The 15954-nt window shown below is 43.0% G+C and overlaps 1 protein-coding gene across 6 annotated transcripts in view; it reads right to left on the bottom strand.

Annotated features, from left to right (window-relative positions):
• Positions 1-15785, bottom strand: part of LOC113955805 (melanotransferrin-like) — a 35495-nt gene extending 19710 nt beyond the window's left edge. For 3 of the 6 annotated variants that reach the window (XR_003530661.1, XR_003530662.1, XR_003530663.1), the window contains exons 1-18: positions 15569-15785; positions 13165-13302; positions 12338-12501; positions 11148-11247; positions 9938-10114; positions 9301-9463; positions 9130-9194; positions 8304-8461; positions 7093-7279; positions 6775-6923; positions 6461-6551; positions 6088-6156; positions 5649-5831; positions 5209-5365; positions 4398-4480; positions 2974-3158; positions 2404-2590; positions 1268-1653 (exon numbers count right to left, since the gene is read on the bottom strand). Coding sequence is in view for 1 of the 6 variants with exons in the window: in XM_027661684.1 (XP_027517485.1) it covers positions 1604-1653; positions 2404-2590; positions 2974-3158; positions 4398-4480; positions 5209-5365; positions 5649-5831; positions 6088-6156; positions 6461-6551; positions 6775-6923; positions 7093-7279; positions 8304-8461; positions 9130-9194; positions 9301-9463; positions 9938-10114; positions 11148-11247; positions 12338-12501; positions 13165-13216 (2220 nt within the window). In the remaining 5 variants the exon portion in view is untranslated. Of the gene's footprint in view, positions 1-439; positions 1654-2403; positions 2591-2973; positions 3159-4397; positions 4481-5208; positions 5366-5648; positions 5832-6087; positions 6157-6460; positions 6552-6774; positions 6924-7092; positions 7280-8303; positions 8462-9129; positions 9195-9300; positions 9464-9937; positions 10115-11147; positions 11248-12337; positions 12502-13164; positions 13303-14094 lie in introns of those variants that run through there. The other 3 variants (XR_003530665.1, XR_003530664.1, XM_027661684.1) reach the window with 3 other exon arrangements.
• Between the last annotated feature and the right edge of the window lie 169 nt (positions 15786-15954).

Raw genomic sequence — 15954 nt, 5'->3', positions numbered from 1 at the left:
CGAGGTGCAGTGCTCCACGGGCCCCGCAGAGGGCATGGGAGCTCCAGCAAGGAAAGGCAGGGAGCACCTCAGAGGCTAAGGAAGCATTCTAGTGTTCCCCTCCTCCTTCAGGGCTACAGCTCTTTGGCTGCAACAAGCATCCGAGGACTTGGCTCTGTTACCAGACTGGGACTTGCTTTACTCACCATTTAGCCATTACCTTTACCTTCCTGGGAAAGGTGGAGGAGTTTGGATTTGGGTCCTCTCGTTGGGTGAGTCAGTGTCAAACAATGGCACAAACACGATGGAGAACAGTCTCAGCTCAGATGCACTGAATCCTAAACACTTTATAGCCAGAGTGCAAAGTTTTTCCTTCTCAGGAAGTGAAAAGGGGCAGAAGAGGTGTGACTGTAAGTCACACAACAGGAAAGACAAATTGTTTAAAACTTGTTGGAAGAAACTGTTTAAAGCCAGGTATTTTTAGCAGCATTTTTTTACAACTGAGTACAGCTGCCTGGCTTTGCTGGTTTTGGTGGAGGGGGTTTTTATGTCTTTCCTTTATATGGCAGATACACTGGCTTTATTGTCTGCACTAGTTGCATCTCACTTATTAATAGCTGAGGTTTATACAGCTGCAACATACGTAGCAAGGTCTGGAAAGTTTTGAGTGAAGGATTTTAAATTATTTTGTTAATTAAAAACTTAACCTTGTCTGAGAGCAGAGGGTGGTAACACTCACAAACTGAAATGAGCCTGCCCATGAAGAGCCATCCACTCTCAATCTTCATCCACTAACAGCCACTTTTTTCTTTGTAAAACCCATGCTGTTTAATTGATAAGTAATATTTTGACCATTCATAGAATCTTACATTCAAAGTGTCAAAGTACTAAAAAATAATGGTTGGAGGTTTTGAGAAGAATGAATATCCATTGCTTTTTTTTTTCCACCTTAAGGCTGCAAGCATCCAGTTCTGCTGGTTCTTAAATGCCTTAATACATTTATTTGTGAGAAAAAAAATTGGTTTCATTTAGTAGTAAAAATCCTTGGTTAAAAAAGCAAATACATTTTCCCAGTTAAAAGCAGAAAAGACCACTGCTCTGATAGTAACTACATATACATCCTATGGCATAGATGTGCATTCTGCAAGGACTATCTGGCTGCAACCAAAATCACAGATACAGGAGGACAATGCTGCAGTTACCAAAATGTCAGTTGACTGTGTGGTGGGCGGGGGGGTTGCATGGAAACTCTTTATAAGACAAGCAAGGCAAAATGCTACCAACTAACCTGTGCTACTGATGCCAGTCTGTATTTTAGTCCATGGTATTGGCCCTGCTATTTCCACAAAAATGCTGATTTCTCCAGAGTAGTTGTAGAGAATTGCTGATCCTACTTCTGTGCTGTTCCCTGTGCTGCCCTGCTCCAAACAGGAAAGGAGTAGTTTGACATTATCATAAACATCAAACCTGCTTTAAAAAAAAAGACAAGAAGGTATTCAGCATACATTTCTAGAGATGCTTGTTTCCTTGCTGACTGCTTTGGATGGGCTGGACTTGTACATTTCCTGGTTTTCAATAATGATGGTGATGTGGTGATGTGCCTTGGACAGCCTCTGTATCACTGTCAGTTGGATGAGGATGCACAGATATCCTGTTTGCAGAAGTCCAGGATGCCTACAAACCAGAAAGAAAATACCTAAAGATGCTATCAGCTTTAAAAGTAATAAATTCTTCAAGTACTATTCATTAAAATAGAGGTAAAATTACCCCTTTGAGTTTCAGTTCTTTAACAACTTAGACTCCCAGAAGTCTAATTTCATGTGTAACCTTCATTTACTTCAATACAGATTTTCAGATCCATAGGCAGTGCCAGTTTTGCTGACAGCTAAATGCACACTTCACACTTAAGACAGTTTTCAGTGGAAAATAATGAAAAAGCCACCTTAAGGGATGAGTTTTATAAAGGTTTTGATCTTAATCCCTATAGTGTGATCTTTTTAAAAAGGAAGTTATTTAACTTATTTTGAGGTTAATTCAAGAATTAAATATAAAATTTCTTATCTTTTTCCCCAAGTTTGGCATATAGAAATGAACATTATATGTCCTTTTTCCTGAACTGATCCCTGGAATTGAAGGGGAAAAAATTCAGAGTGAGAGTAAAACAGTCCTATTTCAATAACCTCATATTTGCTCTACAATGTGTTGGTTATTCTGTTTCTGCAAAGCTCCACTTTCAGTGCTTTGAGATAGGAGCTTTCAGAAGTTCTAAAGGAGCTCCAAACACAGGACTCCTTGGGAAATTATTCCTAACAGGATTATGTAGAACATACTTTCCCACACAGCCTAAACAAAAGGGCAATAGCTGTGCACAGGGGGCTGCCTGCTGCATTTCTCTCTAACTCAGAATTAAGGACTTGACTTTACCTGCAGGTGTGCAATTAAACACTGATTCTGCCAGCTGGAAGAAAGAATCTCCAAGGATTTCCTGATAGCTCAGGTGACTTGCAGGAACGAGGTACTGAGTAGCATCTTTGAAAAGCAGATCACTTCCACCGAACCTCCACGACTGAAAGAGCTGGAATTCAGAATCCAATTTGCTTCCCAGAGATTCCTAAAGAGAGAAGAAGTAAGTTTCACAGCTTGGATCAGAAGTAGAAGGTTAAGCTGGTGACTCTCAATTTTAGGTATAGCAGAAAGAAGGGTCCACATTTATCTAGCACTGTCCTTATTGGTACAAGAAGATGCAGTTTTGCAGTGCTTTATTTTTCAGCAAAAGTGTGGCTGCTGCTGAATAGGAACTGGTGCCAAAATACCCCTTTAGAGAACCTAAATAATTATTTTCTTAACACCCTATGCACATTTTTAATTCTTTCATACTGGATATGAAGGCACTTCATGTGTGTAGTATAGAAAGCTTTTGATCTTGACAGGGTTTTCAGGAGTTGTACATAACAGGTGACAACAAGCCAAGCTTTTCCCTGTTCCCTGCCTTACCTGGGATTGCAGCAGGAAGTCATAGATCTTAGTGACAGTGACTGGGCGAGTCATGACAGTGCTGGGGGGGATGGGGCCCAGGTGACACCCCGGCCACTCCGTGACAGCCGCGCGGGTCCCGTCCGGGCACAGCAGCTCAAAGTCAAGGGCAGTGGAACCTTTTGCCCAACCAGAGCTGTCCAGATCTAAAAAGAAAACAAAGTGAAAGCAAATCCTTTTTCAAAAGTAAAGCAGAAGACAGGGTGAATCTCATGAAAAATGTTAGAAATGAAGAGGAAGAAGCTTAGTCAGTGTGTCCCAAACAGACACAGTGTCTGTGTTGTCATTCATTGGGAATGCACAAGGACCAGGGTAGTGGTTGCACTGAGGAAACAGGTCAGTGAACTTAAGCTGTGCCTCTCAACTAAACCCACAGTAACATCAAGGCCTATCATGTCTCATCTTCATCTGTGACCAGATCCCTTTCTGGACACAAAGCACTTTGGCCTGCATGTCCTTTGCTTCCCCAAACAAACTGCTCATTGCTGCATGATTTCCTGGGGGTTCCCAGGCCCTTACATTCCCACTTGATCTTAGAGAGATTCTTTTCTTCAAGAAGTCTCTTCTGTTACTGAAATTGCCTAAAATAGAATTTCAATGTGCTTCATGAGGCTGAACAAAATGAGGATTCCCTTTCCCCTCGACTCTATGAAAAGCATGTTTGGGCTGTCAGAGCAGTAAACATCATTTAAGAGACTGAGGGGATTTAAGCTCCTTCAACCAAAATCATTTTCATCAACAAAATCCAATTGCTAGACTGTTGCAAAGATCAGTGTTTCCCAGAGGAAATTAAATATTTCACAGTGTAGTAACATTGCTATTTTAGAAACTGTGAAAGGCAAAATAATTTGCAGTGTTTTCTGCCTATTAAGCTGTTAGACCTGTTTATCCCATAAGTGCCTGTGAAACAACATAAGGAAGTTGCCATGTCACAGTGAAGCCACAGAACATCTCCCAGCACAAACACCCACAGCACTGCCCTTACCTGCCATTTTCATTCTGGAAACTCTGATTTAAAAACAATGGGGTTTTAATGCACTTTGGCTGCCTGTGGGAGAAGGGCTGGTGGGAAAATCCTCTGCTTTTTAAAGCTTTGAGCTTTCCAAAAATTAGTGCAGTCTCCAAGGATGACTATCCCCCAACACACACACTGATCTTTGCACTCAGGAATTCTTCCTCTTTCCTTCTCTAACAGTATCTGAGTGTTGAGCTTTACTGGAACACCCACATGCAGGAAGGTTCTTGCAGTTTTCTGGTCACAAACACCAAACTGTGGACCCAGATTAAACCTGTAAAGGCTGATCCTCACAAGTGATGGTCACTTTGTGGGAAGTGACTGATGCTAATGAACATTCTCAAAGGGAAAGAGAATATCTGCATCTCACCTTCTATGTTCTGGAGCAGGTTAGAGTGTTCCAGGAAAGCTACATCTCCAAAGCTTCTTCCACTGGGATTGCCAACTAGGCACCTAGTGCAGGAAAAAACCAAGAAGCGATCAGAGATAACCACTGCACGATGACTGACATTTGCACAGTCACCTGAAGCTAAAAGAGGAGTAGCTGGAAGCATCCCTCCCATCTGTAATAACTTGGTTGTCACATGGAACAAGCTGGTGATGTCAGTATAGGTCTCATATATGTTCACATATTTGCTAAGAGAATCCCGTCATCCCTTCCAGCAGCTCCCAAGCCAAAGCTGTGGGCACAATGTGCACCTTTGCCCATGCCTGGGCAGGAAAGAAATGTAATTCAACTAAATGCATTATATATATATTTTTTTATAAGAGTGCTTTCACCTTTAAGATTCTTCTCTGCTTCTGTCTTCAACTATTTTTTTGGTATCTCCAGTCTAATTACCTCCTGTATCCTACCCTGTTTCCTCCCACATCACCTCTGCTCTCTGACTTCTCAACTATTTTTCAATCCTTCCCCTTAATGAGTCAGTACCAATTCTCTAAGCCCTACATGTTTGGAAGCATTGCCTTGCTCTAGAAATGGTTTCAGGACTATTTTAAATCACCAGTCAGCTGAACATCCCATAGCAACAGCAACCAAAACAAAATACACTCTGGCAAAAGTTTATACAGCCAGTTGCTCAACAAAAAGGAGGAAAAAAACTTTCCAAGGAAATCATCAGCAAAATAATAATCCAATTCTGGCTATTGCTCTGCATTTCTGACTCTGATCACAAGCTCACCTGAGTGCTCCCATGTTGCCATAGTACTGTTCATTGTGACCTGCAGCACATCTGCTGGAGACTCGGGCCCCCTCCACCTCACTGTCCCCAATGCACACCTTGCACATGTTGCCATCTGCTCCCGGCATGCAGCCCTTCCAGAAGTAATTCTGATAAGCTGAGGAAAGAAAACCGAGGTGAGGTTAAGGCAAGGCATTCCAAAACCTCTTCACACATGGGAAAAGACAGCAATGGATTTCCATCCTAATAGCTAGCAAGAAGAGGGCTAAATCCTGTGAGGAATCACACACAGTCAGATATGGGGAAACGCTGCTTCGACACCCTCTGAGACTGCAATCACTTGCTGGCTGAATCCTCATGGCCCCATCTCATTTTACTCCCAGATTTAGGGCTTCAGATTTTCGTGGTCTAGTCAACAGATAATCCAGAGCAGCCCTTACCAGAGCCAATGTCACAGTTCTGGGTATCATTCCCCAGAGCTCCCACTGTGTGTCTGGACAGCAGTAACCACCCTGCAGGACTGTACAGGTGACTGTGGCAGGACCTCCTTCCTTTGAGGTTATGGATGTTAATCTGTTTGGCACTTTTCTTAGCCAAGGCAACAGCATAAACAGGTGGCAGTGCTGCAAAACAATGACAAAAACTGGTTATAGCAAGTCAATTACGTATTCCAGACAGGTACAGCCCCCTCTTCCCTCCCTCATCCTGTCACAATATTTCAGTTGCAGTACAGGACCTGCATTCTTTGCTTAGCCACAAAGCTCTTGTCCTAAACAGAAAATTTTCTTCCAAACAAACATGCAAATACATTCTTACATAAACCCTAGAGCAGTCTCAGGAAGAGCTAAGTATTTTGCCCTCTCAAAGTTATTCTGTTACCTTTGTGCTTAACATGAATTAGTTTTCCTGTTTTCTCCATGATCTCAGCAGCTTGGGCACAATCTCCCCCTGGAGAGGAGAGACAGTTATTAAGGATCTTGCCACTACTGTCACTCCTTTTACATGGCAGCACACCAACAAAACCCTTGTGATCCTCTTCAGCCACACCAGCACGTCTGTCCCTTTTACAGAAGGGATGTAATAAACAGACCAAATGTTAGACAGTTAGTGGAGCAGCTGGGGAGAGTATTTGGACACATACACTAATTCCTGCTTCCATCACAAAACATCACAAACTGTGAAAATTTAACTGTATTCTTAATGGCACTTTTTTGACTCCCTCTCTCCTTGAAAAGGTCACGTGAGAACTCACCATAACACTCTGCAGCTACAGGCACCAGCCCACACCTCCCTGCGATGTAGACGTGTGTGGCGTCCAGGGTCACCGCGTCTGCCTCACTGCTCTGCCAGCAGCATTCCAGAAAAGAACAAAACCAGGATTGGCATCAGTTGTGTATCCAAGCAGCTCTGCCTCTCCACGGGTTAGAAATTCCCCTGCACAAACTCCCTCTCATTCCCACTTGTTCCTCTGGTGCACAAGCTGGTCCTCCTCTAGTTCAGGTCAGACCAGGACACACACACCCTGTGCACTCTTATCACACACTCCGAGCAGAGGGAGTCTCCTACCTTGATCATTTCGATGCATTTGGTCATGGAAGTTGCTTGGACACAGACTAAGGGGTCGGATTTGATGCTCAGTGCCCACTCCTCACACTTGTGAAGCTCAGCATCGCTGATGCAGCACCAGCGCACGACACTGTTCTCCAGAGAGCTCCCTGGGAGGGAGGGAAGGAGCACAGTGAGATCACCTCACCAATGCACCAATCTGTTATTTGGTAAGGGGATGTTTGGGTCTGTGCACTTGTGCCTGGCAGGGAGGAATTACATGGAAGGAGAACTTTTTCTTCCCTTTCCTTAGCTACAGTCCTCTGGAAGGCCTCTCACCTTCGTGGCCCAGTCCCTTAAGGAGAGCTACATAATCCAGACCAAGGACATAGGCAATCTCCAGCTGCTCCTCGAGAAGCTGCAGGTGCTGAGTGGCATCTCGGAACAGCAGGTTCTTTCCCCCAAAGGGAGCTGAAGTGAAGAGTTCAAATCTGGCTCTTTCCTTCCCTTTTCGCCCAAAGAGGCGCTGGGACAAGAACAACACTTTTAATTGCGACAAATCTGCTCGTCGTTCCACTAACAGGCAGCCTCATCCTTCCCTCCCTTCACATCAGTGCTTTGTAACATAGCACTCAGAACAAACCCCACAGGAAGTGCAGTGAGCAGATGGTTGCAGTCCTAAAAGCATTACATGGTTCACTTTTTTTAAGGTTTTTTCCTAGTTTAGTTATTCCAATTTATTGGGTTGTGCTCAATGTCTCCTACCCTGGCAAGGCAACCAAGGAAGCAAAACTGAGTGAGAAACATTTGTGCAGCAAAGGGGTGCAAAGATATCTTGTACTTTATGACTGGAAAGTAGCACGTGCAAAGCAGCTCCGTTCAGCCTGATGGCACTGGGAGAGAAGAAAGCACTGAGAAGTGTAGCAGGACCTCTGCTGCACAGCTAAGGTGTGTTAATAAGTGCACTGACAAAGGCACATGAAGTTTCTCAATAAAGGAAAGATTGTGTATAACCTCTCTCTGCCAGGGTCTGCGTGACAGCACAGCACAGCCCACTGGGGTGAATTATTCACTGTCTACTGAACTAATTTAAGGGCTGAGTGGCTTCATAAATTCTTTAAGCATGCATTTCAGGTTCAGCTTCAAATAGATTCCAGGATGCCAAGATATCAGATACCATTCAGAAGTTGAGAAGAAAAAGGAGGAAGAAAGGTGAGCCCTGACAGAACCTGCACATCTGCCTCAGCTACACAGAAATTCACTTAAGTTCCAGGGCAGGATGAACATCATCAGCCATTTTGCAGTTTGGGTGTTATGGCATCTTCCCCTTCTTTACTTATTTATTCCCAGCCTCCTACAGAAGAACACTTCAGAGAAAAGTAAAACCTTCCAGAAGCCAGTGCAGGATCCTTCCCCAGAACAATTTTTAGGGCTTTATTCACACTAACTACAAATTTCTCAAGAAAAAAGGCAAACTGGGAGATAATCACCACACTAATATGGAAGAAAAACCTGTGTCTGGAGATCTACAGCTTATAAAATGCACTCACTTGGATCATGCTGAGGAATTTGTTGGTGATCTTGTGGAAGTTGTTGCGGGTGACGATGCCCCGGCCGGGCCCCTTGCCCAGGTTACAGGTGCTGTACTGGCTCAGCTCAGCTGTGCTCCCATCAGGACACAGCAGTTCATATTCCTGTTCTTCTGACTCTGAAACAAGCAGACACTCAGGAATCTGCCAAGTGAGCCATGACTGGGCAGCAGGCACAGAGAGGGAATGCAAGGTATATTTCAGGGGAGGTTGCTCAAAGGTTATGCAGGCAGCACAGGGTACCAAGAGCACCTGGGAAAGTGGTCTTTGATTTGTTCTTCTCTTAAAAAAGAGAGGGATCTCAGCCAGAGGTGTCTCAAAATACCCTTTAAGCTGTACCCCTGTAACTATGTTTGTTTAAAAATACTCACCTGCTAACACTACTGCTAACCACCCTCAAAAACATCAGTAAAGAGATCGACTGAGTTTAAAAGTACAAAGTACAGGAACTTCAAGTCCCAGCAGCTCAATACACTGAATTTAAAAAGGCATCTTATAACTCAGGCAAAGCAAATACTGACAGCTGTGTCAGAGACTTTAGTCTAAAGAAATCACCTGTATAAAAACATCTTTATGCTTCCATTCTAAGACTCTCCTGTGAGCAATTATTGCTCACTTACCCTTTCCTCTTCTGTTTCCTTGTGTGGACAGCCAAGAAATACTATTGAGCTGCTCACATGGATTGAATTTTCACTGGAAACAACATAAATATTGGCATAACCCCCAAACTCCTCTGCAGGAAAGAGCACATCCATAGATTAAAAGCAGTCTGAGTTTTTAGGATTACCTGTGGCACTCAGAATTCTTAGATGATCTAAAAAGGCAACATCTGCCACTCCCTCCTTCAAGCACCTGCAGGAAGACAAATGCCATCCTGTTAACATGTCACCTGGCTTTCCTCCCTTACAAGTTCTTTTTGCCCCAAGGGTGAATTTAGTGCCAGTGTCCCAGAGCTCACCTGAAGGCTCCCTCAGAGTCATAGAAGGGTTCATTGCTGCTTGTCTCACAGAAGTGGTTCTTGTCTCTGACATAGGATTTTTGTCCTTGGCAGAGAGTACACAGTCGAGGAGCAGCAACACCAACCCCAGGGATGCAGCTTGCATTGAAATACTCACTGATTGCTGCAGGTGTAGGGGGAAAAACCAAAACACAGTAAAAAGAAAGAAAGGAGGCAAAAGGAAAAAAAAAAAAAAAAAAAGAAGGAAAAGGGGCCACACATACCATGGACATAACTAAGACCATGGTGGTTTTAGAAAGAAATAAGTTTTTCAAATGCAGCTTTAACTTCCTCTAGACTCCAAATCTGAAACATTCGCTGTAAACAGAGTGATCAAATTTTGCTTGTTTAAAATCATCTTTGTGCTGGTTAGACATTACATATAGAACACGAAGATTTCCTGTTCTGGTAACAACTCTGCTGCTTTGAGATCACTGGAAAAGTTCTGAAGAGACCTAAGAGCCAGGAGCAGAAACACTCCAAGAGGACCTAGTATCCACAAATCCCTTTAATTTCCACACAGCCCAGTTCATCCCACATCTGCTGGCATTTCACTTACTCTTGCTGAGGGCAGAGCCCTGTGGCTCCTATCACCCACCTTGGCTCAGAGGTTGTGCCTCATCCCAGGAAAGGTCATTTCTTGCAAGGAGGAAGCCAAATGGAATATTCCAGCCCGATGTCCACCTGGCTCCATTGTGGCAGCTGCGCACACCTCGCAGCCTCTGGATATCCAGAGCTCCTCGTTTGGCAACGGCCACAGCAAACACACAATTTCCTGCAGTAGCACAAAATATGTAACAGAAATTAAAAATATATCCCAATTCTGCAGCTTCCATCTGTGTACAGGAGTTGAACAACTTCTGTGAACGTGGCCAAGGGAAAATCTACATTAGGCAGATTAAATGTAGGTGCTGATGCCAGAAACCAGTGTATGTACCATACACTGGGTACATGGCACCTTGTCAAACAAGTGATGCAAGTGATGTGCAAGAAAGAATGTAAAAATCTGGTGGAAAAAGCTCACAAGCCCATCCAGCTCCATCATACAATGCAACTGCTTCTCAAGAATTTTGAATATTTGCATCACACTCTTTAGGTATTGTAATGGAAAGAACTCCTACGTCTTATCCTCAGAACATATTCACCATTTCACGGTGTGTCAGCCAAAACAAAGTTCATCTCTGTTCTCATACCTTCTCCTTATTAATCTCTTCCTACATCCATCTGCTAATTTGGCTTCTTTCTCAGATTCATGTCCCATGGTATTTTCTACCGTGTGCTTGATTTGGGCTCAGACTTATTTATTCTTGCCTTACAAATCATTCACTGCAGACTGTTCAGGACTGACAGGAGAGAATAGGAATCTTACCATGATAAGATTCTCCCCCTTATATTCTCACCTTTTAGGGTGAGAAGGAGAATTAATTCATGAGAGAAGATAATCTCTTAAAGAACTGATAGTAAACGTTCAGTTATGCTGATAAAGAGCACGGTGTAAGAATTGACACAGATGGAGTAAAATCCTTCTTATTCCCTACAAGATGCAGACTCCAGCCCAGCAGTGCTGTGGGCAGGGGTAGGTACAGTCAGTCTGTCACAGTGGCAGTGCCACAGGCAGAAAGGCTGCTGGGCACAAAGCACCACTGGGATTTTATTCATCATTACTAAGTATTTTAGAAAATGTTGTTTACCACCTCCATACTCCTATAAAGTTAATAAAAAACCATAGATTTTTTTTCTCAAGAACTCTAGAGTAATTTCTTAGCCAAATCAGAAGTACAGCTTATTCTTTTGCTTTACCAGCCTACCTTGATCATAGATCTCCTTTGCCACCACTGCCAAACCATAAAGTTTTACAGCAGAGTAAACATCTCCAGCATCCAAGGAAGCAGCATCTGCTTTATTTGCCTTAAAAACAAGAGCAAAACTCTCAAAACAACTGTGTTTACAAGAAAACGAACAGAAGCTTCAAGACCACATTTTTTTGCTTGAGAAGCAGTAACCAGTGTTTTTTACAAGCATTTGTTTTTAATTGAACTCCTACTACAAAACATGGTGAAATATTAGCAATGAAGGCTGAGTTATCTTCAAAAAATACCAGTTCTTTTCCACTAACATTCTTTCTCCCTTCTTCTCTGGGTCTTCCATTCCAAAAACACAATTCTGATGTCAAGTGAAGAAAAAAGCAACTCCTATTTCCCCCTACTACTCCCCCAGACCCCAAATCCTTCTCAGAGTTCTCCTGGGTATAATCTTTCCATAACCCAGGAAGTTGAACTGAATTTTATTTAAAATAGCTGCAAGACTGAATGAAAACATGAAATAAATTATTCCCTGAACCAACAAGAAAGTTTTCTTTGTTGTGTTTTCCACGTCAGATCTGGACTCCATTTTTTGAAGGCAACCAGGACTGAATGTAAATGTTAATGAAATTATTCTACAGCAAATGCTTATCTTCCTTTTCCATTAATGATTTTTGTCAAAGCATTTAGCATTATGAAAATTCCATTGCAGAACTGCTCAGTTACAAGAGCTTACACTTACAAAAGGTCTGATGTGTAATTTTATTCAAAATGAAATTTTTTATATGCAAAAGACTTTGCTCTTTACTTCAGAAAAGACTGACTAGGGGCTAAAAATAGTATGGAAGAAAGGGAAGATTAAATATTAATTACAGTCGGAGTAGGACCAGAACACACAAACAAGGGAAATGCTCTGAGTAAGTTCTACTTTAATAGTTTGGGTTTATCCATTTATTTCCCAGCAGTTTTCTATATTTCTTGGAGATTGCAAGGGCATTAGCTGGGATGAAACAGTATGTCTAGTAGAATGCTCATGGGATTTAACTCTTGCCTCTCAAGCAACCATGCACTTTGCAAATATGCAGTTCTATCTTTTCAGTATCATTTTATTCTCCCAGAGATTCTGTTTGCCAGTTACTCTTTTAAAAGAGGATCTGGAGTCCAAATCAGCTTTAAAAAAATCTCTGTGAACTCACCCTGATTTTATCAATGCAGTCATAGGTATTGTGGGCTCTGATGCAAGAAATCCTGGCAAAGGCAGTGGCAGTGGCGAGGGGCAGCACGGCCGTGAGCGCCTTGGACAGCTCGGCACACTTCCTCTGCTCCAGGTCAGACAGGGTGCACCAGCGGAATTTCTTCCCTGTAGCATCAAAAAAGAAGTCAGGACTTGTAGGATTTCACAAAAAAAACCCCCCTCAGTTTAAGACCTTGCAGTTACTGCAGCTCGAGAGAATCTTAAGCCGTGTAATGAAAACCAGGACTGAATGCCCAGCAAACACCACAACATCTCTACATTGTCTTTTCCAGATGTTTCAGCATTTCACTCTCTGGTGATCTATTAATATTACACAAAAATATTACCTGGAATAAGTAATGTTTATAATTAAAAGATGAAAGGTTTTATTTCTTCCAGCATAGCATCAGACATTAGTACTCCACTTGTTTTGATGTTAATTGAGTACAATTCCAAGGACAACCCGTTGTGGATTTAGAGGGGAGCAGCTTGAAGTTCACTGACTCATTTTGACAGCGTTGATGAGTACCCAGATCCCAAGTATTCAAAGGAAACAAACCTTCCCTGAATCACTAAGGATACACTGAGTGTATCAAGCAGCTTCAAAACTAACAGGGTCACCATCTGCCAATGATCAAACAGGAAAAATACAGGCAAATGGAAACCACAGGCACAGCTCAGGCTGCAACTTCTTTGCACAGAAGAAAACAAAACCAAAGCACACATTAGTTTGGAGGTCACCCCCCCCCAGAGGTCACCTTTCTCTCTCCCTCTCTGCATCAGCCTTACCTGAAGAGAGCGAAGAGAAGATGATTAGGACGATTAAAATCACTGCCTTCATGGTCACAGCAGCTCAGCAAGGATCTCCTCTCTACCCTGACTCTCTGCCTTCTCATACCAGGAATTCCACAGTGCTGACCAAAGCTTCTGGAAGATAACAAAGGGGTTTTAGGCATCAACAGGGATAAACCAAGATTTAAGAAAACAAACAAACTGTCAGGGGATGGTATAACCTTGTATGCAAGGGAGACAGGGACAGTGTCCTAGTCCTATCCGCAGATGGAAAAAATCTGTGCATTTTCTGCTTTGTTTTGATCAGACACAGGAAGAGATGTAATCCTCTGCTGAAGAAATAAATTGTGCTTCTGCTTTTTCAAAGTGCCTTTGGGAGATGGGTAGGACTTGAACCTATCTTACAACAGAGATAGCTAAAGCTAAGTGAATTGTCCAAACTACTGACCATATCTCTCTACAGAACACTGAAGGGTCCTTCTTACCTTATTTTTTTCACCTTGATAATGGTTTATCTACTGAGTAACTTTTAACAAAAAGTAATCCTATGCCTTCCCACAAAATCAGAACAGAGCTGTGACACTGTTGACTGTCTTGATTCTCTTCATTCCATTCCAGCACAGCAATGTCATCCAGACTGCCTTATTTCCCTGTTTTCTAACACTTAGCCTGGAGTATTTTTACCTCTTAATTACTTTACATCATTAATTCTATGGCAGAGGGAAAATACACACACATACATACATATATATGCTATATATAAAACATATATTTTTATATAATATACAGTATATATTCTATTCTATTATAGACAGGTACACTGATCTGATGATGCATAAATTATTGCTAATATGGCTTCAACCTTCCTGTTCAGGAGAGAATTAACTTTTCCTTCTTTGGATTTCCTTAGTACCTTGTCTGCTTCACCTATTTTTGCAGATACTTTTCCCAGATTTCTTTTGCTGCCTTATGTCCCCTTCCCTCATGATACCCAGTCATCATTCACCACTTGCTTCTTTCACATTCAGATTGCTGATCTCTGAGTTTCACAGGTTGCCTCTCTAGATCTGCAACATTTTTTGGGGTGTTACTGATCTGATCACAGAAGTTACACAGAATCACAGGATGATTTGAGTTGGAAGGGACTTTAAAGCTCATCTCATTCCACCCCCTTCCCTGGGCAGGGACACCTTCCACTAGACCAGGTTGCTCCAAGCCCCATTCAACTTCAGGCTTTTCTCACTCTTTCCTGCACTCCCTGAACAAAAGTTCTGAAGCTCCAAGACCTCCATTGTCTCATTTTCTAAAAGAACAGTTGTGGTATGAAAAAGAACAGGAGAACAGCCCCCGTTTGACCTGGCTCACCTGCACAGCCTAACACAGCTCAGTACCTGAGGGGAGTGTGTTTTATCCCTCAGTGAGTGAGGGGTTAAAAATCCCCTACAAGTGTAAGAACAAAACACATGATAAAAGCAATTTTAAAATAGTTAAATGTCCACACATTTACTTTTAATTCCAAGGAGAAAGATTAGATTAGGACAGGTCATTAATCAGTTCAGTCTGTGACAATTATTATACACTATAAACAAGTGTGTTACATTTAACCTCTGAATCACTTCTGAGTCAATTCTGGGGAAACTTGCCTGTCAGGCCCACCAGCTGTTAGACAACAAAGCTTATGGCTCTTGCAAGGCTTCTACCAAAGCACCCAACACTGTCAAACCCCACTCTCTTTGATGTTTTACTTCCTGACAATCCTACAATTATGTACAGGATAGGTACATCCCAACAATTCAGAAAGTTAATAGTATGACTGTTACATGAGGGCTGTATCTGGATTTCTGCTCAAATGTTACATATTTAATGACGAAGAGCTTTCCTGCACATGTCTAAGATATTTATACAGATACTACTGCTGCCTGTGGTGATGTGAAAAATGCAGAATGACATGAAGGTGTTGTAGACTTCATTCAGGCCTGATTAAGAAAACAAATAAACATCAATCATAACTTTAAATTAATCAGGACTGCCTGAGGATCATGTCCTAAAGCTCTGAAACACAGTGGAAGGACTCTGGAATTCTTTTCCTGCTGATTCACCCTGTGAAACTACCCCCCTGCCACTGCCAAAGAAAGGTCATTAGCTACTTCCCAGTAATGTAGCATCTATGCATCTATCTAGGTATGCAAGATGGTGGAAAAGCAAATAATCTCTCTAAAATTCACTCTGTGCTGCTAGGATCCAGGCAAGGGACACCAGACTAGGAACAGATGTTACTGCACTACCCTGCAAGACATGTCACTTGGAGGAACAGCTGTGTCTGTCCCATGCCGAGTGTCCTCTCCCTAAAATTCCTGCCCTGACATCCCTGGTGCTCCCACACCTGTGGACAAGAACTCACCTGCCCCTCCACAGCAGCGCTGAGCAGCAGCTGAACCCTTCCTGTCCCATCCACAACTCCCCAGCAGCGGCTCCCTCTTCAACCTGATCCACACTCCACACACCCTCAGGGACCACCACACTGTCCCCACACTAATCCCCCGGGAAATGTCCCCACACCACGTTCCCCACATCGCCTCAGCGACGGCTTCTTCCCCCGCCCGGAGAACAGCCCTCACCCCATACCAACCCCCCCTTTGGCGAACAGTGTCGCACCCGTGCCCCCATTCCACGTTTCCCCTGAGGAATGACCCCATCTCTACACGCCGTATTCCCTCGGGGAATTCCAAGGAACTCCTCACACACACAGCCCGTCCCCGGGACCGCCCGCTCCCCTCACAGCGCCGG

The sequence above is a fragment of the Corapipo altera genome, unplaced genomic scaffold (assembly GCF_003945725.1).
Source record: "Corapipo altera isolate COAL_440 unplaced genomic scaffold, ASM394572v1 150, whole genome shotgun sequence".
NCBI classification, from domain to species: Eukaryota; Metazoa; Chordata; class Aves; order Passeriformes; family Pipridae; genus Corapipo; species Corapipo altera.
Note: the sequence above shows the minus strand (reverse complement) of the source record. Positions and strands in the feature narration are given on the sequence as shown.